Below are 26,294 nucleotides of genomic sequence, written 5' to 3'. Positions count from 1 at the left end.
AAATATAAACGCTGACTATAGAAATATGATAGCAATAAAAGCCCTTTGGGTATCAAAACTGGTTTTCCCAATCTGTGCAAAACTAAACTTTTGCTGTTAACATTATACAAAATAAATTTTTCCCGATTTAATGCAAAAAACTTGACATTTTAAATATACTTTATACAGTAGTGTTAACATGATTAATGATTATGCAATGACAAACTCTTGATTGTTTAAACATATAAAACTCTAAACTCATGCAAGGGTCAAATCAGGTTTAGATAAAAAATGTATTTTAAACATATAGATATTCAGAGGATGGATAGGATAGATAGAGATATTAAAAAGTCCTACCTTCTTCATTAGCGGAATTATCTGCCAGTAATTCAGGAGGTGCGGAACCTGCTGCCATATCCAGCAATGGCTGTATGATCTCAATTTTAAATACTCCATTTTTTTGCCACAAGTTCAAAACGCGGACAATCTTACTCTGGAAAGATGGTTGAAAATTTAGTTACAAAAATTCTACCATTTTGTTGGTAGTCTGAAGCCAGAATCGTTAACAGTGAAAGATGCTTAAAATCTAAAAAACTGCCACTTTATTTGTTGTTACTATGTTCTCATACACTGTCCTGATAGACCACTTGAGTACCGACCTAAATCGGTACTGGATCCCACAATCCTCGGCTAGGCGAGGATGATGCTGCCTAAGCCCTGGCCTCTTTCCTTCTTCACATATCCTAGGAAACTGCAGGACGGTTGACAAAGCGTTGTACAAGTTTGCCCCCATATTCAAGATGGTGGCGCCGGAGACTCGCAGAGGTAAGAAGAACCAGCACTGGCAAATACCAGATTTTAAAAGTCAGCAGTTACAGTACTTGTAGCTGCTGACCAAAAAAGTTAATCTTTAAGTAAGCATAAAATAAATTACTTCAAAGGTTTACAACCAGGTTACACTTATCATTCCCTATTCATTAGAGGCATTCTATCAATGTGAGCAAAGCAGAGCTCAACTGACAGCCATGAAACCAGTGAGCATTTATTACATTGGTTATTTAAGAGTCAAGAGACAACCTCCAAAAACTCTTGACACACAAAGGAAACCTATATTGGGGAAATAAGAACAGTGAATGCCAACTTCCTAAATATGTAGCTACAGGGCAATCCCCAATTTTAATACTCAGACTCTGACCTGGAACATACAGATCAAGATGGTCAGAACTCCAAATCTTGCAAATCTACACAAGCCTACATACTCTCTCTCCTCAAGACATGTTTTATAGCACTGTGAGGAGGAAGGCACCCAAGTCATGTGCGCACACACACTACAATTAATGAAATAAGACAAGTACCACCCCTGAAACTATATGAAAACAATGACGTCTACTACCTTATCTTCCTCTGGACAGAGATACAAACATTGGAAAGTTGCCGTTAGGTTCTTAGTAAATCTTGGACCAAATACATCTTTATCAATTCCAAACTGATGACGAGACTGACGAACTATTGAATCAATTACATACAATCCTGGGACCTTGTATTCAGGTTTACACTGAAAAGAAAATTCAGAAGAGATCGTTAATAAAGCTTACACTAAACTTTCTCCACACAATTTCAGTAGGTAGGTTGGAGAGTAAATCACCCACCAGCTTCATATATCTAGGGCCGTATTACAACTGAATGTTAATGTCCTTTTGAACAAGTCCCACCGCCTTGTGTCATTCTATTTTAGTAAAAATTGCTACTATAATGTGCTTTTTACTAGACACAGCAAGTGGCACGTTAATATGCAGAACTATACAGCTGTACAGACCACCAATCGAGTGTGAGATGGCCTTTTCCAAAAAAAGGTCCTTTCACCATCTCCCAAGAATTCTCTTGCTGACTTTGTCCATCTCTAGATATTTCTGGTGGAGAAGTGACAATAGGAAACAGTTTTGAAAATGTTGGCTTGGTGTTGCCACCTGTTTCCCTTAATGTCCTAGGCCATGACCTGTTATGCCATTAAGGCAAGCACAGCCCTGTATATTTCTTGAAACCTTTCCTTTTAGCATTGTTGCTGCTAGAACAAAAAAAGTGCTGTTTATGCAGCTGAAGATGCCTCAGACGTCTGACTTTGTAGTAGCTGTCCAAGCTGGGATGAACTGTGACAACTTGCTACTGGGGATCTAACAGATATATGAAGTTAATTTGTGATTTACCACACTAACAATGCAAATATATGTGCTGGATAAACTGACACTTAGGTTCACAAGAAAATTATGTGGAAATTATTGCTGACCTTTCCTTTAAAAAAAATTACCCTCATGTACAGCATACTTGTTCCCATTTTGTGATTTAAAAAAAGTACTGAAGCCAGGCAATTAGCATTTTCATAAAAAGGCTAGAAATGGCAGCATTAATACTTCTCCTATTACAGGTATACTTTAAGAGCACACTTCAATAGGTTAAGCGGTGCAGAGTCCACAAAAGAAGGTAGGAAATAAAACCAAACTCATAGAAACTCACCTTCTTAATAAATTTTTCCACAATTTGGACTACATGTTTGTAAAGCTAGGGGGGGGGAAAAATAGAAAGAAATGAAAAATGAGCAAAATATAAAAAACAACCCTCAGTTTAACAATCAAGAATAGCAGCCACGAATACACCCATTTTACCTTTATAGCCTTTATAGCAGCCTTTGTGATCAAAATCATCTTTGCACGAGAAATTGGAGGCTTCATGTCCATGAGCGAAAAGAGCTAAAAAGGAAAAAAAAAAAAGTTACAACAATGAACTCAAGAAAAAAAATCTCATTTTGCCTGCAAAACTTAAGTTTCAATTAACTCATTAAAATAATCATTTCTAAAGCAAGCACATTATACTTTTACTCAAACTTTAAAAATCATTATCAAGATTTGTTAAACATGAAAGTTCTGTCAACAAGAGTGCACTCCCCCGCACTGAACGTTTTAATGCATCAGCCAACAGTGGCGTTTAAGAACTTCAGTTTAGTAAGATTTCCTTTACATAGAACCAATACCCATGTCCAGAGAACTACATCTCTTCGAACACCAGGGATCACCAGTATCTGGACAATGTTAGTGAGATCCAGTCACCTTGCTTACTTAGGGCCAAGTGACCTGGTTTCTCTAAAGCTTGGACTGTTACCCAATTATACTCCTCTTCACAATACTCCTCTGCTGCTCTGTGCTTCTGGGTATAAAACAGCAAGTGAAATAATGCATTGGGCCTAGTGATTGGTCTTAAAACACTACCACATGGCCTGAGGAGGTTACACCATTGAGCCATGTAAACGTCAACACAAGATGACTTGTATTTTTCTCAGCTGCAACAGAGGAAGGCGTTATGGCAGAGTACCATGAAGGCAAGTATGAACAAGGTGGGTGGGTGTTTGAGTGTAATAGGCTTTAACCACTTACCCTCCTGAGGATTTACCCCCCTTCCTGACCAGGCCATTTTTTGCGTTACTTTAACTGACAATTGTGCGGTCATGCAACGCTGCACCCAAACGAAATTAATGTTCTCTCTTTCCAACAAATCAAACTGTTTTCGGTTGTATGTGATTGCCTGTGAGTTTTTTTTTTGTTTTTTTGCGCTATTCAAAAAAAAAAAGCGACAATTTTTAGGGGAAAAGAAAAAAAAACTATATATATATATATATATATATATATATATATATATATATATATATATATGTATATGTATGAATGATCAGAAAGAAAAAAAAAATCCCAATACGTGTAATTTAATTGGTTTATGTGAACGTTATAGCGTTTACAAATGGCGGTATAGATTTTTTTTTTTTCTTACTAGTAATGGTGGCAATCAGAGACCTTTAGCGGGACTGCGGCGGACATTCCGACACTGACTTGGTGTCACTGACAACCCCAGTGACACCAATACAGAGATCAGTGCTAATAAAAAAAAAAAAAGCACTGACACTCTACTAATGGCACTGGGCAGGAAGGGGTTAATATGAGGGGCGATCAAAGTGTTAACTATGTGTAGGGAGTGCTTTACTAGGGGGCGGGATGCTTCACTGTAAGCACACTGCTCTGGATGGCTGTGCTAAGCCGAAAGGGCAGGAGACTGTTCGTAAACAAAACAGTCTTCCTCCCCGTCGGAGATGCCCGGTAATCACTGGTCGGACCCGGTGATTGACAACTGTGGCTCGCTCGCGCACGCACCCCCTACCTGGAGATGCAAAATCACGTGCATATATACACGATTTTGCGCACCCCTGCCGCCCTGTAGCAGTATATCTGCTATAGGGTGGCGGGGAAGCTGTTAAGAGTGTACTTTACCCTTAATGGACACTGACATGATAAAGTAAACTGGTCATTATGTAAAAACTCATGAACAACAGTTGCTGCTGCCAGATTTTCAAACACACAAGACATCAATTTCAAACTTTATTAAACCAAAAACAGAAAAGAGCTGATTGATGAATACCATGGTGCCTCACCAAGACCCAAATTCTTTTGGTTTCATTATCCTTTACAAATTATAAATCCAAAGCCCTCATCTGCATCACTCTCCTTTGTTCTCTGAACAAAACTGAATCCTGTATGACATCAGTGTCCATATGTCTGGAAGCGCTGAACCTGAAGAGTGGGCAACATAAGGCCAACAAACCCAAGACCAGAACAGGGAAACCCCGATTACAAAAGCAGCCTGCAAAACCTTTCACTATAACCAACATTTGCAGAGCCATGTCCATCCACCAGGTAAAAAAAAAACAAAAAAAACCAAACACTTTGTACATGCTGGGGGAGGGGGTTCCTGTTGCCTAGGGGTGGGGAGCAGTGGTGTAAGATGGAAGAGGGTAGGGGCACCTGGAGGGAGGGGTTATGTTGGGCGATGGTTCTGTGTTGCAAGACAGCACTGGTGACAGGTCCCAGAAGACTATGGGACCATTCAAAAGGCGCAGCTCTACTTGCAAGTTGTGCAGTGGGAAGTGTGAAGCCGCAAGCTGTCACAGTCGAGTGCCAACACTTAAGATGCTGGCACCGGAGAGAGAGGAACACACTGCTGGATTGTAGGACAGGCGAGAGGCTGGTTTTCTTAACCACTTGCCTACCGGGCACTTATACCCCCTTCGTTTCGCACTTTGAATGACAATTGCGAGGTCATGCAATACCGTACCCATATTACATTTTTATCTTTTTTTGCACACAAATAAAGCTCTTTTGGTGGTATTTACTTGCTGCTCGGTGTTTTATTTTTTGCACCATAAACAAAAAAAGCACAAATTTAAAAAAAAAAAGAAGTTTATTTTTTTTCTATTAAAGAATTTTGCAAACTGGTCATTTTTCTCCTTCACTGATGTGTGTTGAGGCTGCAGTGATGAGCTGGCACTGATGATGCTGCACTGATATGCAATGATGGGCACTGATAGGCAACATTGACGGGCGGTACTGCTGGGCACTGATCATCGGTGCCCTGATGATCGGTGCCAGTCCGTCCTCTGACAATTGCCAGTTATTGGCAGTACTCTCCTCACACAGCACAAGGAAAGTGCAGCCGATAACCGGCAACTGCATTTACCGGTGATCTGCTGTGTCATTGGACACGGCTGATCACGTGGTAAAAGGCTGCTGTGATTGGCCTTTTACTACATCACGTGATCAGCTGTGTCCGTAGGACAGAGCTATCACAGAGATCGCCGGGGGCGAGCGCTTTCTGGGAGGATGTCATATGACGCCCTCCCAGAACTGGCCGGCCGCAGTGAAGTCGTCATTCGGCTATCTGCGGTCGCCAATTGGTTAAAGGTTAGCAGCTACAATTTTTGCCGCTGCTGACTTTGTTTTCAGATTTGACTGGAGATCCACTTTAAAAAGTTTCATTGAGACAAAAGGGACCGCAGGGGCAGAATAATCTATGTGACACCCTGCACAAAGGCTTTTACCAAAGAAAAAGACATGACAAGTCTCTGGAACAAAATAGCCAAATCCTAAATCTGCTCCTCCGATGGTACTTTAAGCCACAGAGTCATCTGCAAACCAAACTGGAGAAAAGCCAAAAAGCAGCCCACAACATTTTTAGGGCGGAAACTTGCAAGCCTCACACTAGGTGAAAAAAACCTTCCATGTACATGTTCACAGAGGTTGACTTTTTTATTTCAATTCCTACCCTTCTCAGGGCTACAAACATCCCTGTCAAAGCCAGCGACCATAAAGCAGGATGGAAGATCAATGCTAACAAGATCAAGTCTGCCCAATCTGCTTGGCTGCCAAGAGATTTGTGATGTCCACATACTACATTCTTGTAGCTGACCAGCTGTGGGAGGGCTAGCCGAATCGCCCAAAGTGCCAGGATGTTGACTGGCAACCGTTGCTCCTCGGACAACCACATTCTCTTACACAAGCTGGAATCTGTCATCAACACCTTCCAAGTCATCAGAAGGCAAGAATTTCCAGCATTTGCGCACAAAACCATTCCAGGGTCAGCCTAGTCTAGGCATCGGCAGATCCAAGGATTCCTGGCGTTTGCCCCATACCAAAAAAGGTACTGAGCTGTAGAGAACTGGAGTGAAACTGGGCATACGGAACAGCATCGGAAGGAAAGCACCCTTGTGTGCGTCCCAAACCATCTAAACCAGGGAGTACCCCGCAAACCAGAAATGACTGCTGAAAATTCCTAAAGGAATAAAAAGGAATCAAAGGATTGTATTCCCAAAAATACCAGATGACAGGCAAGCTGACCCTTAGGAAGCAGTTTTACAACAAACAATACAGGAGGGCCTTCCTATTGGACAATGGGATTTACTGAGTCCACCCTATCATCCTTCCTCCCACCTTTCTGTCTGCACAATGCTGTTGCTTGCTGAGGGTCAACAGGCCTGTAACCTTAGTAATTGGAGTAGCCAAGGCCAGATACCTATGTAGCAAGTCACCTCATTGTAACAGGCGTCCAAATATTTGAACAGGCACGCTGCCGAAGGCTGCTGTGCTGTAGGTTCAACTACTGAGCTGCCATTCACACGTGCTTTTCCCACCCCTTTGTTTCTTTTCAGCTTCTGGCCAGGGAAAATACAAGGCAGTAGCTGAATGGGGTTGGGGATGTATCACTGGTTGCTAGGCAACTAGCAATTCACCAACTCTGAGCAGGAAGTAGTCACATTCATTCCCAGCACATACATGACCCATGATTGTCACGATCGCTGCCACCAATATGTCACGATCGCAAGATCGCCGCCACCAACATGTGGCAATCCCACGATCGCGACGTCCAATATGTCACGATCGTGGCGTCAGACCCCAGTCCTTCTCGCCCAAACTCGTGACCGAAGGACTAGCCGATCTAAAACCGCGACGTGTAGTGCGTAACAATGTCACACCCAGCTGCACCCTGCACAACGATTTTCCAGCTAACGGACCACAATCGATGTACCGGCAGCCTGGGCGATTGTTACTGGGTCAGGTTATTTACACAATTAACCCTTCACACTGCCACTACCTCCTTTTTGTACAGAGAAAGAGTAAACTCGGCGTTATCAGCTATAACACTATAATGATTGAGATAATAGTCTGTATAAAACGGTCATAACACAGGCCTGTTATACAGAGGGTTAAACAAACTGTAGTGTTCTCTTTAGAGGCACGGATTCGTAAATTGCAATACAGAGCTATAGAAACCGTTCAACACTTTCAGAAAGAAAGATTTATTACTAAAAGGCCAAAACGGGTGCAATAAAAATATTTACAGAAACAAGATGTAACGAAGAAACATATATAAATATACAAGGAACCATAGCACAGCAAAGAGATATCAGAGAGAGGTGAAAGGGTTAAGGTACTTGCCAAAGTCCTGGGTTAGCAGATTCAAGTTACAGAGCAAGAGGGCACGTGTCTCCCCAGGTGGTATTGATGTTAAAAATGGGAGACATCTTCAACTTCTTAATCTTAGGCCTGACAGCAGGTTTTGTAGTCCCCAGCGGGGGGTGGCTCTGCAGTCAAGGACCAATCTCCGCTTAGGGCGTGGAGAGATGGGTGGATGCTTCAATTAGAGCAAAAATCTCCCATAACTCATATTTGGCCCATAACTTTTCATCTGCACAAGTGACATTCAACCCGCGGGTAGATTATTATGCAGACAAGTCTGAAGACTGATTAGATATGAATTATGAAAGTGTACACTAAACGGTTCACGAGATCTATTTTTCTGCTTTCCTGTGTGTCCAAGACAAGGCGGGTGAACCATCAAACTGTTCACCTGCTCATCGTCCATCTGACGATATGTTCGGTTTTTATGTAAGTTTCTCATATTCCAAGATATGAGACATAGGGGAAAAATGGTTTTAACCGAGGTTATCTGATTCTGTCACCTACGCTGAGTTAAGTTTTATGAGGTTGGAATCTCTCTCAACTCTTGGGAAAGTTTGCCTTATCTTTTCCGAGGTGTGAAATGGCACAGTTCTTGGGACAGTGAGGCACCTTGTGGCTCCCTGCTAGGATCTGGCCTGTGACACTTTTAACACACACACACACACATCTGTCACTGTGCCTTTCAGAGTGAGGGGGGAAGAATGAGGGAATAACATGGCTACTCTTAACAAAATGGCAGACTGTGTCAGTCTCTGGTGCTAGCAATTCACCAACTCTAAGCAGGAAGTAGTCACATTCATTCCCAGCACATACATGACCCATTATAAATACAGGTGCCTCTCTGTACGCAAACAGAGCTGGTCTTACGGTCAGTTTCCTAATCTGCAAATTGGTGATTCGGTTTTAATTTATAGCAGCCATAGCAAGAGATTCTTAAAGTAGTGTAAATTAGAACTACTTGCATTCGTTACATGTATCTGAACTCCTATCAAAGCTGTTGCCAGGCTTTTATGAATTAGTTTCAACTGCTTGCATATATGAGGGGGCAGCTCCTACAGGCACAGCGATGTACCTGTATGTCACTGCTTGTTTCCAGGTTTAGGGTATGCACACCCCGCCAGCCAAATCCCACTGAGATTTGACACAGCGGGAGTTTGTCAGCAGTTCCCGGCCAATGATTCATGGCTGGGACCTACCGATTACCTATGTCAAATCACAGCCTAGAGCCCTTTGCTGACAAAACACAGGGCAAGATCACCTAGTTTCTTTTCCCTGCAAAAAGGGAAGGAAGAAAAAAAAAAAAAAGGCACACAACTAACCCTTTGATTGCCCCTAGATGTTAACTCCTTTCCAGCCAGTGTCATTAATACAGTGACAGTGTATATTTTTAGCACTAATCACTATCTGTGGGAACTGACTGCCACTGACTGCATTATTACAGTCAGTGGCAGTCAGTTCCCACAATAAATAAACCAGTCGTGATCAAAAGAAAGCTATTTGTGTGGGGAAAAAAATGTAAATTTGGTCACAGTGTTGCATGACCGTGCAATTGCCAGTTAAAGTAGCACAGTGCCGAATAGCAAAAAAAAATTGCCTGGTTATGAAGGGCTAAAATATTCAGGAGCACAAGTGGTATAGTCACCACAGTAAAGCATCACAAATTTGTATTGCCTTGCCCCCCCATGCTGCTATTATGGGTGAATACCCCATGAAGGGATTCTCTAAGGATAGCACACAATAGTGAGTGCAGTTCTAACCAAGACCACTACATAATATATATTAGAAATGTGCATGTCTGCAAAAAGCATTGATGATTGCAGAGGTGAAAGACATAAGGAATTGGCTTGTTGAGAAGGTGACTATTACTTGGAGAGTAATTGGACTGGGCTAGTGGCCAACACTCTTAGGGGCAGTGTTGTAAACTATGAAGGTCTCTATGGGAAAGTAAAAAGAGTTGACCTAGCAGCTCAAGGCATCCTAGAACAACATTAAAATGACCTTCCAAGGACTCACAAAAACCTCAAAATGTAGGCAGCATGTACCTGAAAAGAGAGCTGTATTTGCCCAGCAGTCTATATATTCAACAAGGCAGATACTAGCTATAGCAACACTACATGAATTATGGATGCCCAAAGCATGTGATACCGTACCTTGTAAAACAACCCATTCAGCTTACACTAGAAATGCAAGGCAAAGTATATATATATATATATATATATATATATATATATATATATATATATATATATATATATATATATATATACATACACACACACACATACACACATATATACACACATACACACAATATATATATATTATATATATATATATATATATATATACACACATACATATACATATATATATATATATATATATATATATATACATATATACACACATACACACACACACAAACACACAAATACATACATTATATACAGTATCTCACAGAAGTGAGTACACACCACGTTTGTAAATATTTGATTCTATCTATTCATGTGACAACAATGAAGAAATGACACTTTGCTACAATGTGACGTAGTGAGTGCACAGCTTGTATAACATGTAAATTTGCTGTCCCCTCAAAATAACTCAACACACAGCCATTAATGTGTAAACCGCTGGCAACAAAAGAGTACACCCCAAAGTGACAATGTCCAAACTGGGCCCAAAGTGTCAATATGGTGTGTGGCCACCATTATTTTCCAGCACTGCCTTAACCCGCTTAGGCATGGAGTTCACCAGAGCTTCACTGGTTTCCACTGGAGTCCTCTTCCACATCACGGAGCTGGTGGATGTATATATACACACATATACATACATACACACAGTTAGGTCCATAAATATTGGGACATCGACACAATTCTAACATTTTTGGCTCTATACATCACCACAATGGATTTGAAATGAAACAAACAAGATGTGCTTTAACTGCAGACTGTTAGCTTTAATTTGAGGGTATTTACATCCAAATCAGGTGAACGGTATAGGAATTACAACAGTTTGCATATGTGCCTCCCACTTGTTAAGGGACCAAAAGTAATGGGACAGAATAATGATCATAAATCAAACTTTCACTTTTTAATACTTGGTTGCAAATCCTTTGCAGTCAATTACAGCCTGAAGTCTGGAATGCATAGACATCACCAGACGCTGGGTTTCATCCCTGGTGATGCTCTGTTCCTGCTTGTTCTTGGGGCATTTTCCCTTCAGTTTTGTCTTCAGCAAGTGAAATGCATGCTCAATCGGATTCAGGTCAGGTGATTGACTTGGCCATTGCATAACATTCCACTCCTTTCCTTTAAAAAACTCTTTGGTTGCTTTTGCAGTCTGCTTTGGGTCATTGTCCATCTGCACTGTGAAGCGGCGTCCAATGAGTTCTGAAGCATTTGGCTGAATATGAGCAGATAATATTGCCCAAAACACTTCAGAATTCATCCTGCTGCTTTTGTCAGCAGTCACATCATCAATAAATACAAGAGAACCAGTTCCATTGGCAGCCATACATGCCCACGCCATGACACTACCACCACCATGCTTCACTGATGAGGTGGTATGCTTAGGATCATGAGCAGTTCCTTTCCTTCTCTTCCCATCACTCTGGTACAAGTTGATCTTGGTCTCATCTGTCCATAGGATGTTGTTCCAGAACTGTGAAGGCTTTTTTAGATGTCGTTTGGAAAACTCTAATCTGGCCTTCCTGTTTTTGAGGCTCACCAATGGTTTACATATTGTGGTGAACCCTCTGTATTCACTCTGGTGAAGTCTTCTCTTGATTGTTGACTTTGACACACATACACCTACCTCCTGGAGAGTGTTCTTGATCTGGCCAACTGTTGTGAAGGGTGTTTTCTTCACCAGGGAAAGAATTATTCGGTCATCCACCACAGTTGTTTTCCGTGGTCTTCCGGGTCTTTTGGTGTTCCTGAGCTCACCGGTGCCTTCCTTCTTTTTAAGAATGTTCCAAACAGTTGTTTTGGCCGCGCCTAATGTTTTTGCTATCTCTCGGATGAGTTTGTTTTGTTTTTTCAGCCTAATGATGGCTTGTTTCACTGATAGTGACAGCTCTTTGGATCTCACCTTTAGAGTTGACAGCAACAGATTCCAAATGCAAAATAGCACACTTGAAATGAACTCTGGACCTTTTATCTGCTCATTGTAATTGGGATAATGAGGGAATAACACACACCTGGCCATGGAACAGCTGAGAAGCCAATTGTCCCATATGGGAGGCACATATGCAACTGTTGTAATTCCTACACCTTCACCTGATTTGGATGTAAATACCCTCACATTAAAGCTGACAGTCTGCATAGCAGAGCCATACAAAGCTGTGTGCTTACAGTTGAAAGCACACACAGCACATAATGTGAAACAGTGAACCCTTTGAACAGCCCACGTTTACCCCTTCCTGCCCAGTGCCATTAGTACATTGTCAGTGCTTTTTATTAGCACTGATCACTATTAGTGCCACTAGGGATGTCAGTGACACCAAGTTAGTTCCCCTCAGTGTCAGAATGCCCGCCACAGTCCCGCTATAAGTCGCTGATCGCCACCATTACTAGTAATAAAAAAAATTCCAGTCTATATACCGCCATTTGTAAACGCTATAACCTTCACATAAAGCATATTAATTTACACATATTGGAATTTTTTTTGTAGCAAAGACATGTAGCAGAATACATTTTGCCCAAAATTTATGAAGAAATTTGATTTTTTTTTAGTGAACATGTTTAATAGCAAAAAGTCAAAAATATATATTTTTTTTAAATTGTCTGTCTTTTTTCGTTTATAGCGCCAAAAATAAACACACAGACGATCAAATACCACCGAAAGAGGGCTCCATTTGTGGGGGGGGGGAAAGAACGTAAATTTTATTTGGGTGTAGTGTTGCATGACTGCGCAATTCAGTTAAAGTAACGAAGCGTCGTAGCACAAAATAGCCTGGATAGGAAGGGGGTAAATCCTCTGGAGGGCAAGTGGTTAAAATGCAAAGAGGAAAACTACCCATGGTGGGATGCATTCCACACTGCAATGCAGCCACCACATATAAGAATTGGTAAATTGCAGTATAAGAAATGTTTGCTTTTGGGATTAATTTTGCTTTCGTTAAGACATTTTCCTGGAAGGGAAGGAAGTATCTACATATTCAAGCTGTTAACCTAGGAAATGTAAATTTTGAAATAGGCCAAGCAAAAGTACTTCATGAGTCAGCATGGTAAAAGAAAGCAATTACAATTCCTAATGACTTAAAGCAATATCATGACAACTGAATAATTTTTTTTAATCCCTCAGAGGACCACGTGATGAAGCACTTAAAGTGGAACTACACTGCATCTCAGCACCTCAAACTAAAAATGCCATTTCATTCATTGTTAATATTCAGAGCAAACTCACCCATCCCTCCACGTCTCCATGCTTTATTTTGCTGAGAAATCACTTTGAAAGACACCCTCTAGCATTTCCAGCACTGGCCATGTTGAGAAAGGGCAGATGATTAATGTAGCAGCTATTTCCTGAAATCCATCTGCCCTTAGCTAAGGCATTGGCTGAGCTGACAACCCCCCCATTCAATCCTGAAAATTGCTGGCATGTATGACAATTTGACTAGACATGGAAACCAGGAAGTAACAGTAGAAATCTATAAAAAGTTTAACACACGTATATATTACATACACTGCTTATAGAAATTAAAGGAACACTTTGAAAACACATCAGATCTCAATAGGGAAAAAATATGCTGGATATCTATACTGATATGGAACGTAAGGATGCCCCATCGTTTCATGGAAATTAAAATGATCAGCCTACAGAGGACTGAATTCAAAGACACCCAGAAAATCATAAGTTAAAAAAAAAAAAAAAAAATGGTGAAGCAGGCTAGTCCATTTTGCTGAAATTTCATTGCAGCAACTCAAAATGGTATTCCGTAGTTTGTATGGCCCCCACATGCTTGTATATGCATGCCTGAAAAATGTCAAGGCATGCTCCTAGTGAGACGATGGTTGGTGTCCTGGGGTATTTCATCCCAGATCTGGACTTGGCCATCACTGAGCGCCTGGACTTTGAGATGCAACCTGGCAGCGTCAGATGGACCGAAACATGATATCTCAGAGGTGTTCTATTGGATTTAGGTCAGGCAAGCGTGGGGGCAATTAAATGGTAACAACTCCTTCATCCTCAAGGAACTGCCTGCATACTCACGCCACATGAGGCTATGCATTGTCGTGCACCAGGAGGAACCCAGGACCCACTGCACCAGTGTAGGGTCTGACAATGGGTCCAAGAATTTTATCCTGTTAACTAATGGCAGTCAGGGTGCCATTGTCTGGCCTGTAGAGGTCTGATGCGTCTCTCCATGGATATGCCTCCCCAGACCATCACTGACCCACCACCAAAACAGTAATGCTGAACGATGTTACAGGCAGCATAACGTTCTCCACGACTTCTCCAGACCCTTTCACGTCTGTTCACCTGTGCTCAGGGTGAACCTGCTCTTATCTGAGAAAAGCACAGGGCGCTAGTGGTGGACCTGCCAATTCTGATGCTCAATGGCAAATGTCAATTGAGCTCTATGGTGCCTGGCAGAGAGCACAGATCCCACAGGCCACCCTCATGATGTTGGTTTCTGATTGCTTGGTCAGAGACATTCACACTACTAACCTGTTGGAGGTCATCTTGTAGGACTCTGGCAGTACTCATCCTGTTCCTCCTTTCACAAAGGAGCAGATACTGGTCCTACTGATGGGTTAAGGACCTTCTACAGCCCTGTCCATCTCTCTTAGAGTAACTGTCTGTCTCCTGGAATCTCCTTCATGCTCTTGAGACTGTTCTGGGAGACACAGATAACTTTCTAGCAATGGCACATATTGATGTGCCATCCTGGAGGATTTGGACTGCCTGTCAACCTCTTTAGGGTTCAGGAATCGCCTCATGCTACCAGTAGCGACACTGACCCTAGCCAAATGCAAAACTAGTGAAAAACAGTCAGAAAACATGAGTAGGGAAAAAAAATGTCAGTGGCCTCCACCTGTAAAACCATTCCTGTTTTGTGGATCGTCTCATTGTTGTCCATCTAGTGCACCTGTTAACTTTCATTTACACCAAAGAAGCTGAACCGGATTAACAACTCCCTCTGCTATTTAACTGACCAGATCAATATCCCAAGAGTTTGACTTGATGCTATACTCTGATTAAAAAAAAAGTTTCCTATCCATTTACTGATGCTAGAAGCATAAGAATTAAAAATAGTCCATGTTGATTGAGAGAGTGATGTTCCTCCTAAGTAGAATTTAAGTGGTTGTAAGGCTCAAGGTATTTTACCTTCATGCATTCTATGCATTAAGGTAAAAAACTTGGTGTGCAGCACCCCCCCCAAATACTTACCTGAGCCCCATCTTGATCCAGAGGTGAGCACAGGAGCCTCAGCTCCCCCTCCTCATTGGCTGAGATCCCAGCCAGTGAGCCAATGAGGAGAGAGTGGGGGTGGGGCTCAGCTCAGTGTGTGAATGGTCACACAGAGCATTCGCTCAGGTGCAAGCCTGATTGGATGCCCCCCTAACAAGCTGCTTGTTATGTGGCAGTCGGCAGGAGCTACGGGCCAAGAGCAACTAACAAATTTTCTACTTATGCCGATTGTTGCTTCATCCTTGTCTGAAGCCCAATTTATGTGTATGCCTATATGGGAGTTACAGCTAGCACTGAAGCCACCTCCCCCTCTCCTGTGTGTACTGTTTTCTATTTAAAGCAACATGCCTATGATAAGGAAATCCACAACAGGATTATTCTAGATTACCTGATCAGAAACACATTACTCTACATTAGTGGTGCACCGAAATGAAAATTCTGGTGCTGAAACCAAAAATTCAAAATGCACTTGGCCGAAAAACGAAACACGCAGTGTTTAAAAATGAATATATATTTTTTGGGAAAAAAATACCCCGATTAAAAAAAACAAAAAAAAATAAAATATATCCCAATTTTTTGTAAAATTGGAAGGAGGATGTTACGGAGAGTAAATAGATACCAAACATGTCATGATTTAAAATTGTGCATGCTCGTGCAATGGCGTGAAACTGCGATGCTTAAAAATCTTCATGGGTGATGCTTTAAAAATTTCTACAGGTTAGTAAAGTTGCAGAGGAGGTCTAGTTCGAGAATTATTGCTCTTGCTCTGACGTTCATGGCGATACCTTGTGTGTGGTTTGAACACCGTTTACATATGTGGGCATCGCCTACGTATGTGTTCACGTAGGGGGGACAGGGGCACTTTAAACATTTATTTAGCACTGTCCCTTTAAAAAAATGTTTTAATCACTTTTATTCTTATCACAAGGAATGTATGCATCCTTTGTGATAGAAATAATTAGTGACAGGTCCTCTTTATGGAGAGATGTGGAGTCAATAAGACCCCACATCTCTCCTTTGCAATGGAAAGCATTAGGCCCCATGTACAAAAGACACTTCTGAACGATGGAAACTGACTGCTGGAAAACTTAGTTTAAAAAAGTATGTTTAGCCACGTTTGCATAATGTGTTTATGCACGTTTGCGTTTAGAAGCTTTTTTTTAAAGAATGCACTGAAAAGTGGTAAATTATTAACTATTTCAGACTGTTTCAGAGAAATAGGGAAGGTAGAAGCAGAGACAGCAGTATCTGGTGAGATTAGCTTAGGTGTGAATTGCTCATTAACATTATATTTGTTTTCAAGGGTGGGAAAGGTGTCTACTGGAGAGAGTCATTAAGGCCACCTGGCAGGGGGTCTGCATGAGGAATTTGAGATAAATATATCTTTTGTTTCCAAGGGTGGGAGAGTTCTGAGGTGTGAATTGGTCATTACAATGTGTGACAAGCTTGGTAGGAACATTATTATTATTATACAGTATTTATAAAGTGCCAACAGTTCGCTCAACGCTGTACATTGTAAAGGGAGACAGAACATGCGACAGTACAATAACAATACGATACACGAGGGGTTCGAGGGCCCTGTTCTTTCGAGCTTACAATCTAGAGACATCCTGTTTTCAGTGATTTGTCCATCTGAGTACCTTGAATACGCTTTGCATGCATTTTTCATGATTGAAAAAAGGCTCTGGACAGCAAAGGAAACTGGAAGAGTTAAAAAAAAAAATTCAGACGCAAATGCTTATAAACACGATTTGCCACGTTTAGCGTTTGAAACACTAATAAAATCGACTGCTGAATGCAAGTTTTCTGTGTTCAAGAAAACAACTGTAAACTCAAATGCCTGTAAACGAAGGTGTACATGGACACATAGGAAAACATTAGGGTGAGTTTAGGAGCTGCTCAGCGTTTTTTTTCAGCAGCCCCTGAACGTGAGTTTATCAGCTGCAGTGTACATGAGTTCTTAGATTAAAAAAAAGCATTGATCTAGTGCCCAAAAAAAAAAAAAAAAAAAAAAAAAAAAAAAAAAAAAAGGGGGGGGGGGAGGGGGGGAGGAACCGGAAGTGACATCACTCCGGTCCTCCAAGGGCATAGAGATGATGAGTGGAGGCCATCTTTCCTTCACTAATCTCTATGCCCAATGCCGAAATCGTTTGATGGTTTCTCAGGTAAGCCTGAGAACTACTGAATGGCGGCCGGTGGTAGCAGCGAGGGGCAGGTTTTTTTTGGCACCTGTATCTGTGCTTTTTTCCCCCATATCGGCTGATATCCGAAAGGGATGTTTTCGCCCGAAACATTTCGGCCACCAAAATTTCAGTGCATCCCTACTCTACATAAGTTGCCCAGTGCAGATAGTTGTTTGCTCCCTCTGCCAGTAAAGAGTCTCAATTGAGTGCTTGGCTTCTCTCTGCTGGTGTTGTAGTACAGGGGACTCCAAGCTTTCTAAACAAAGGGCCAGTTTACGGTCCTTCAGACTTTACGAGGGTCGGACTGCGGCCAACGGGAGTAGAAAAGGTCCTGACATCAGTGGAAAAAAAAATAATGCCCCATTTTTTGGTGTCAGCGGGAGGACTTCTGCCCCATCACTGATGTCATTGGACCCTATCATTTGTCACTGGGAGGAATTTTGCCCCATCGTTGGTATCATTAAGAGTTGTGCCCCCCCTTCATTGGTTTAAGTGGGGGGAATTACACCCAATTTTTGGTATCAGTAGATGAAATAGTACTCCAAAGGCCAGATAAAAGCAAAGGGCCACATCTGGCCCTCAGACTGCAGTTTGGAGACCACTGCTCTAGTAGATGGCAAGTCAGGTGTGACTCCCTGCTTTTCAATTCCCAAATTTGTTCAACGCTCTCACTCTGTCTCCCTGGCTGGCTTCAGACATTTTCTGCTTCGTGCTGTCTCTCCAGCAAGCTTCGCACATGCGTAGAGAACCCACCCTTTCCCCACAGCTGACATTAACCCCCAGCTGATTTCTCTAGCAGTTGCAGGTATACGACTGCTCATTTTTTGTCATTATCAGGTGCAATATCTAGTACCCAAGGTGCATGAACAGGAGTCTTGTGCTGAAAGGCTTCTCTTCCTCCTGTGGTGATTGACAGCACTCATTACGAATGGCATTTTCTGCCAGAGATAACTGCTGTCACTCACACCTAGCTTTATATTCATCTCCTCCTGAACAGCGTGGTCAGACAGATGTGGTGGGAGTGGGGGTGAGCTGTCAAGCACACTAGCTCAACATCCACAACATGTGTAAAAATGGGAGAGTTACATCCGTAAGTCCTCTGTGAGGTTCAAAAGCAATTTTCAGGCTACATTAGCGACATTTCTTTAATCACTTGCCACCAATTGGAGTATGGGTATGTAGCTTGACTTCAAGTGGTTATACCAGGGTGATGCCGGTGGATGCAGGCATCACTCAAATTTTTTTTTTTAAGCTGGCGGTTGGCTCTCTTGTACAAGCAATCAGAGCGTCTAAGTAGCCACTTGACTGCTTGTACAAGCAGCTGGAGGGGACAACCCCCTCCCACCGCTCGCTCAGGCTCTGCCATCCTACCGGGAGGCCCAAGCAACCAGCCTGCGCATCCCCCGGCTGATCAGACACCTGAACAAAGCCAAGACCGGCTTTGATCAGGTGTCCGCTATAGTAACCCAGAAGTGATGACCTGACATTTTCCAGTGTTTTTTTACCTTCATACATAGAATGCCCGAAGATAAAAAAAATAAACTTTCAGCCTTTGAACCACTTTAAATCTAAATAGCAATTAAAACTTCTTAATGCAGCAGAATGTATGTATGCATTGAAGAAACCTTTTCTGAAGGAATCATTAAACTTTCTTCTGCTGAGTTCATTTTGCAAATGCCAGTTGTATAGATATCACTCTGACCCTCGTGTATCAATATTATAACTCAGAACAAGTATGTAAAAGACTTCTGGCTCTACTGAGCATGAGCATATTTGTGTCAAGTTAATAACTAAACGCACTTGAAAAATTTAAAATGGAACTTTAGCCTAGTGAAATAAAACTGGTAAATAGGCAGGATTTTTAATGCAGAAGAGACATGCTTTGTCTGTTCTGCATTAAAGCCACTTGCCTACCCGCCTGCCGTTTTACACTGAGCCATGCACGCACAGCGCACTGTACAAATTTGGCAATGCCAAATCTGACAGAACTCCTAGCCATGCACAGGAATGATGTCATCCCCTCAGGGACAACACATCACTGAAGGGGAGTACTGTTCCACTTTGAACAGGGGAGAGCCTGCCAGAAACAGGATTCTTGAAAGGCCTTTAAACCGCTTATCAGCTGGGTCCTTTAAAACAGGAGCGTCCTCCACTGGTAAAGTAAGCATATTGTTAAAGGATAGTTTTGCCCTTTTTTTTTTTTAAATGAAAAAAGAGGCCGTGTAGCACCACAATACTCAACAGCTAGCGGTCACTAGTTAATGTGGCCACGCAAGGTATCCTGACGAAAGCTATTCGCATTTTGACCATGAAAGCACAGAGAGGAACAGATTCTTTATGGAAAGAACAGGCAACTACTAGACAACCAATGTCTCCTCTGCCCAGAGCCCATGCAAGTCAAGAATAGAAAGTTCCCGATATGCTGCAATCAAGATTTGTCAGCTCTAAATCTATAAATGCATTGCAAGATTCATTCAGCCTAGTGGAGATCAGTGAACGATGACTATGACCCTTCTCACTGGACAGAGAAATGGCATCATGACAGCTACCTAGTGAGCAGCTATCCAACCTAAAAAACAGCCTTGCTAAAACAGGAACAAATTATCCTCCTGACTAGCAGAAAGGCTAGCGAAATTACCAAATTCTTTAGGCAGGAAGAACAGTAAACATATATAAGCAGCAGGGCTTATCTGTCAGGTGGAAGCATTCGGATGGCAGCACTGCCGCTGATTGCTTCCAAACAGTACCCCCCCCTGTGTGGTCTCCCGCCTCCGCTTGCCCAACTGCGGGCCCAGGAACGGTTCACCGCCGTCAGCTAGAGAGGAGGGAGGAGAGCAGACACGTCCGCTCCCCTTCTTGTCCCGACCCAGAAGGGATATTATGATGTCACTTATGAGTCCCCGTTGACAGATTCCCAGCCATGGAGGGCGGGAAAGAATGTAATGCACTGGAGCACAGGGGAGACCATACAGGGTCTTTTAGAACCTGTCGTAGAAAATCATCACGTGGATTAAAAAAAAGTTTTTTTTCCCTAATTGTAAAAAATGTAAGTTACACCCAAGCACATATCCCCTGCCCAAAAAAACTGAGGTCCCCCCACATATACGCATGTACAAACGTAAAAGCACAAACTGGGGCGCCTACACATGAAAACGTCTATTGCGAAACATGTTACATATCACCGCGCACGAGAGGATGAGAGCAATAATTCTAGCACGAGACCCACTCCATAACACTATACTGATGACCTCTATAAGGGGCTTTAAAAGTGTAGCTTATAGAAAATATAGGGTACTGCAGTTTGTCGCCATTTCACGACCGCGCCCAAATTTAGGGTTTGACACGTTGGATATCCATTTACTCTGTGCAACCTCATCTTTTATATTTTATAAAAAACAAAATAGGGTAATGTATTGCTTTTTTGTGCCCTAAAATGAACTTGCTTGTATTTTTTACTGAAATTTTGCGGTAATATTCTACATAAAAAATTGAAACTACCACTATTTTATTCTCCAGGATCTCTGCTTTCAGAAAATATATCATGTTTGGAGGTTTTATGTAACCTTCAGCCCTAAAATTATTTTTTATACTTGTGCATAAAATGTAAAAACAGCTCTAGCAGCAAAAGGGATAAAGGATAAGCTTGTCACTCCCCTTTCCTGACAAGCACCCAATCAGTTCCATGAGACTACAAGGTCTCTCCCCTTACTGCTAGTCCCCAGGTGCGGTGCTAGAGACAGGCAGGGAGGGGAGGAGCAGATAATCAGTGCAATGTTAAAATTATTTCACGTTTAAGTCACCATAAAGCCCCTTTTGATTTTAAAAGCCCCAGACATTCCTAAAATCATCTCAGATTTAAATATGGTTTTGGGTAAAAGTTTTTTTTTTTTTCTCATCTGGACAAGTAGACTGTCATGAGGGACAAGTAGTTAGGGACACCGATTTAGTCTCTGGACAAGCAGTTTTTTCTAAAATGTCCACACCCGTTTAACTCAAGTATTTGGAAGTTTGCCTTGAGTTCCACTTTAAATATGACAATACACGCTTTACAGCACTACAGAGAAAGCGCTGTTTTGAGGAAGATTTGCACCAGAAACATTTAGGCCTCATTCATATGTATGAAGGGTCATCTTTAGCTGCCCAGAATGCACAGGTGTTCCGTGTACCATGCAAACAGCCTATTCAAGTCAATGACAGGCAGCTGGCTGAACAGATCACCATGTGCATCTCAGAGTGTACACAGTCTGTGTGCTGCTCTCTGCACCAGACACGGATGTGCGCTCCAGGATGTGCTCGGAGCTTATTTACAATTGTACAACAAGCAACTTCAAAGTCAAGTTTCAGAGTTTTTTTTTTAACAGCTTAATAAACACCTGCATGCAGGCTGCCGAGTTTCTGCTAACAAAAGAAAAAAAAAAAAAAAAAAAAAAAAAGGAGAGAAACGGATTTAGGTGCTTTTGTGATGAATTCCTCCCAAATAAATGAGGAATTGTTTTGAAGTATTTTCACAGCTTGCTCAGAATATGTAAATTCTTTCACGTTTATAGTGTAAACAAAATGCTTACTTTGGAGATTGCCTGGACTTTAAGAAAACTCAGAATATGTAAACATGTCGGCTGCCTTGCTGACCTGACTACCAACATAAGATACCCAGCTGTAGCTCTGATTCAAACACTAATACTAATCTAGAATAAGTATACAAAATCCTGAGTTCAGAGTTTACTTTGAATTTGCTACATGCAAATACAGTACACATTCCATTTCAGATCCCCCACCAACTACTGAGTTCTCTGTGCAGTTTCCTCATTTTTCCTGGTGTGTCCAGCAGCCAACAAGATGACTGCTGGATGCACCGGGAAAATCACAAGGAAAACCACACAGAACTCAGTAGATGGTGGAGGCTCTCTACAGAGGATATGTTTGGTCTCGGCCCTGAGTGGGGGATACTGCACCAGAGCGTGAGCTGCAGTCAACTGTTCTATAGCACCCTGTTCAGTCATCAGATAGAGGTCATCCTTCCAGATGGCTGCAATGGAAAAAAAAAAAAAAAAGTATCCGAGAGGCACTGGGACTTTAGTGAGGTTTCGAGAATTCCATTAACATGTGCAAAGAGTGATCTGAAGCAATATCCACTGAAAGCATCACATGCACTGACTGAACTTACATGTGATGTAGGTCACACTACCAAGGTGAGATCAGTTTAAGCACGTGAGATTTTAAACACACACAATTTATGACAGACTAAAATACATAAATATATGAATTGCATTAGCAATTTATAGAAGCACATATATTCATCCTTTTTATTACTTTACTGTGTACGAATTTGCTATATGAGCACTGATTGTGTTATTTTCACTGTTTATTCATAATTATTGTTTGATTCATTTGCACTTGCAATCCTTTAGTGATATATCTGTATGTGATGGAGTTTCATGGTATACATGTGCAGCACTACTTTTATTTATTCACCCAAGTATTGTGGGAAAACAGTTTAGCATTTGCGACTGATTTCACTGTAGTGGCGTTTTTGTTCTATTTTATTTGATATTGGGAGCAGAAGTTACTCTTTATAACATTTCCTCAATATGCACTAGTCTGAGCATCCAACAGACTTACTAACAGTGAGTGTCACACATCTATTTTAACTCAGCAGGTTGCATAGTACTGGTTCCTAGGTTTTTAACCTCTTGGCGCTGACAGTGCACATGCGTTTTCTCGGTGGGTGGGCCTTGATAGAGGCCGCATATATGCATACCAAAATGTAAACAAAGCTGTGCCGAAACCACGAACTCCTGGCGCAGTTACCGGAGAACAGTTAGAAGGAAGTAGTTCACCATCTGATCTCATTAACACACCCTGCACCTTTCCCTCCTCCAGCAATTTGTTTTTCTATTTCCTTCATCTTGCATAGATAGTTCATTTGGCAGAGTGTGCAGGAGCTGAGAGATCCCAGCCTATGTGGAGAAGAGCTGTAGCATTGAAAACAGGAGAAGTATGTCCTGCAAGTCATGTTAGGCCCTATGTACACAGGACACTTCTGAACGATGGAAACTGACTGCTGGAAAACGTAGGTTTAAAAATGTGTTTAACCACGTTTGCGTTTAGAAGTGTTTTGAAAGATAACCTCAGGAGACCTTCCAAAATGCCCAGAATGCTCTGAAAAACAGTAAAAATCTTACTATTTCAGACATTTTGAGAGAAAGAGAGAGCAGAAGTAGAGAGAGCAGTATTTGTTGATATTAGCTGTCTTTTTTTTTTTTGTGGTGTTTGGATGTGTTCCAGCTCATTTCTGTGCAGAAATTATTGCAGCAGTGTCTGACATATTTTCTTTCATGCAAAACCTCAAAGTATGGTGTACCAGGTCCATTTGAGTACCGGGAAAATGCTTTGCATGCATTTTTCATGATGAAAAAAGGCTCTGTAAAATGTTTTTAACTCTTCCATTTCCAGATGCTGTCCAAAAGAAAACGCTTATAAACATGGTTAGCCGCGTTTACACGCATTTGAAACGTTGATAAAATCTACTCCTGAATGCAAGTTTGCTGCATTCAAAAAAAAGACTGTAAACGACTATGTGTACATGGACACATAGGAAAACATTAGGGAGAGTTCAGGGGCTCCTGAGAAAAAGAGAAAAAAAAAAAAACACGCAGAAAAGCTCCTCAACGTCAGTTTATGAGCTGCAGTGTACATGGAGCCTAAGCTCACCATACACTAAACAATCAGGTTGCACAATCTCCTTTAGACCTACCAACTATGCAGTGCAAGATTCTGCCTGACTGGATAGATAGTATGCCCTTCTAATATATAGTTTTGGTAAATATAAAAGGAGACTGTACAAATTGTATGGTGTATGGCCACTTTTATACACCTAAAATGTATTAGTCGCGCTTTTGATGACATTACGCAGAAGCAAACATACACTGTTTCTGCATAAAGAAACAAGCGACAAATGCAGCAAAGCAAGCCATAAAAAATGTGCTAGGTGTGAATGGGACCTGAAAGTGAAATTGGTGTGTTAATGTTTACACAAGAACAATGAAGCTCCATTCACATCAGGGTGGATAAAAATCAATGATTTTTAAAAAAAAAAATCAAAAGAAATCGGATTTTTTTGATTTAAATCAGATTTTTTTTAAATAAATTGCTTTTTGAGGAAAATATATTACCATCCAAAGGTTATTCCATTATGACATAAAGATTAGTTTTTTAATTATGTAGAATAAGGCTGTATAGGTTTAATTTTTTTGGTAAATAAATTCCATGAATCCATTCACAATGTCATGTTCTTCCAGAGGTTTTTGTAAGATTATTGGGCAGTTTCTCTGCCTACAAGATATTATCACAGATGTTGGTTTACTTTTGCAGTTCTCAAAACTGAATTTGACTCAGCGGAGATCACATGCCTCTTCTTCAGAGCAAAAATGTTATAACATGAACAGAGTTAAGAAAAAGACCTTCATCCTAACTTCTACAAACCTATGAATACAGAATCAACCCCTTCAGTGCTAAGTTTCAAGAAGTTCAGTGAATAGAATAGAAACAATATTTTCTGATTGTTTGGAGTGGAATAGATCTGCACAAGAAGAAAGTGAAACTAAGTGTGAGGAGGAAGGGCTGACAGTCTAAGTTTCTTAAAATATATATATTTTGTTTAGCCAAATTCGTTAACAAACATGGATGTTTAAGCAAATAACATGCTGGAATGTTATTGTTTCAGATGAATAAATCTATTTAAATTGTTATTAAGGTAATGATTATTTTTCTCCTAAATACAACAGAAAAGTTGTCCAAATATGAATGATTAACCTATTAAACTGGGGATAAAAAAAACTAATATGAAAAGTTGTTATTCTAAAAATCTTCATCTACTTGCATATTAAAGTTATACCAGCAATAATTAGTCTTTATGTAGAAAACTAGGATTTACATCAAGCCTTACTGACTAGTGATTTAAATCAGTTTGATTTAAATCAAATCCACCCTGATTCACATATGTGCATTTTCAAACACATGGCAAATTGCACAGAAAATGTGTTCTGCCCAGTATTTTAAAAACACATGGCAAATGTTAAAGGCACCCCAAGTTCGGGTAGAAGACACACTCTGGAAACAAACCAAAAAAGTGCTGTAAATATGCAGCACACAATACTCCTAAAAGTTCTGGAGTTTCTTTGATGCGATTGTTATGCACAGGGCAGCCCATTCAAGTGAATGTGCTGCCTTATGTGTGACAAGTGGAAATGCTGTAAAATGCCCCCAAAAAACATGCAAGAACGTGCGTTTCCACTACGCAGAGATGTTAATGGGGCCTTACAACGGAATGTAACTGTCCACTCTCTCCTATGTACTTTAAAACCACTTGCCTACCGAGCTTTTAGTCCTCATGCACACTGGACATTTTTACAGCGGCTGTTTTTGGCTTTTGACGTTTTTTTCTACAGCCAGTAATCTCCCCAGCATGTTTTCCTATGTGTCCATGCACACATACTGTAATCAACGTTTTTTGGCGGGGGTGTTTTTTGGCTGGAAAAAAAAACCCAGGACTAGTGTGTTTCTAGAGGTGTTTTTTAGCTGTAAAAAACACTAAAACGCTGAAAAACGTGGTAAAACACAGTAAACCGCTGCAAACCAGGGTTTTTGGACCTTTTTTTTAGCAACATTGTACCCATATGAAATTTTTATCTTTTTTTCACACAAATAGAGCTTTCGTTTGGTGGTTTTAATCGCCCATGGGATGTTTTATTTTTTGCACTATAAACAAAAAAAAAAAAAAGTTTCTCTTTGCAAAATTTTATAATAGAAACAGGTAATTTTTCTCCTTCACTGATGTGCGTTGATGAGGCTGCACTGATAGACAGCACTGATGGGCATTGAGGAG

At 41.2% G+C, this 26,294-nt stretch overlaps 1 protein-coding gene across 2 annotated transcripts in view; it reads right to left on the bottom strand.

The window, feature by feature from the left end:
* LOC149439030 (uncharacterized) overlaps window positions 1–26,294 on the bottom strand; it is a 127,213-nt gene that overhangs the window by 88,093 nt on the left and 12,826 nt on the right. For both annotated transcript variants that reach the window (XM_089659505.1, XM_089659504.1), the window contains exons 2-5: window positions 2,640–2,723; window positions 2,491–2,535; window positions 1,373–1,534; window positions 337–472 (exon numbers count right to left, since the gene is read on the bottom strand). In XM_089659505.1, the coding sequence (XP_089515631.1) occupies window positions 337–472; window positions 1,373–1,534; window positions 2,491–2,535; window positions 2,640–2,723 (427 nt within the window). The remainder of the gene's footprint in view (window positions 1–336; window positions 473–1,372; window positions 1,535–2,490; window positions 2,536–2,639; window positions 2,724–26,294) is intronic.

Source organism: Staurois parvus, unplaced genomic scaffold (genome assembly GCF_062004578.1).
Source record: "Staurois parvus isolate SC_StPar_1 unplaced genomic scaffold, SC_StPar_1.0 ptg001162l, whole genome shotgun sequence".
In the NCBI taxonomy this organism is placed as follows: domain Eukaryota; kingdom Metazoa; phylum Chordata; class Amphibia; order Anura; family Ranidae; genus Staurois; species Staurois parvus.
This window is presented reverse-complemented; position numbering and strand designations above follow the sequence as displayed.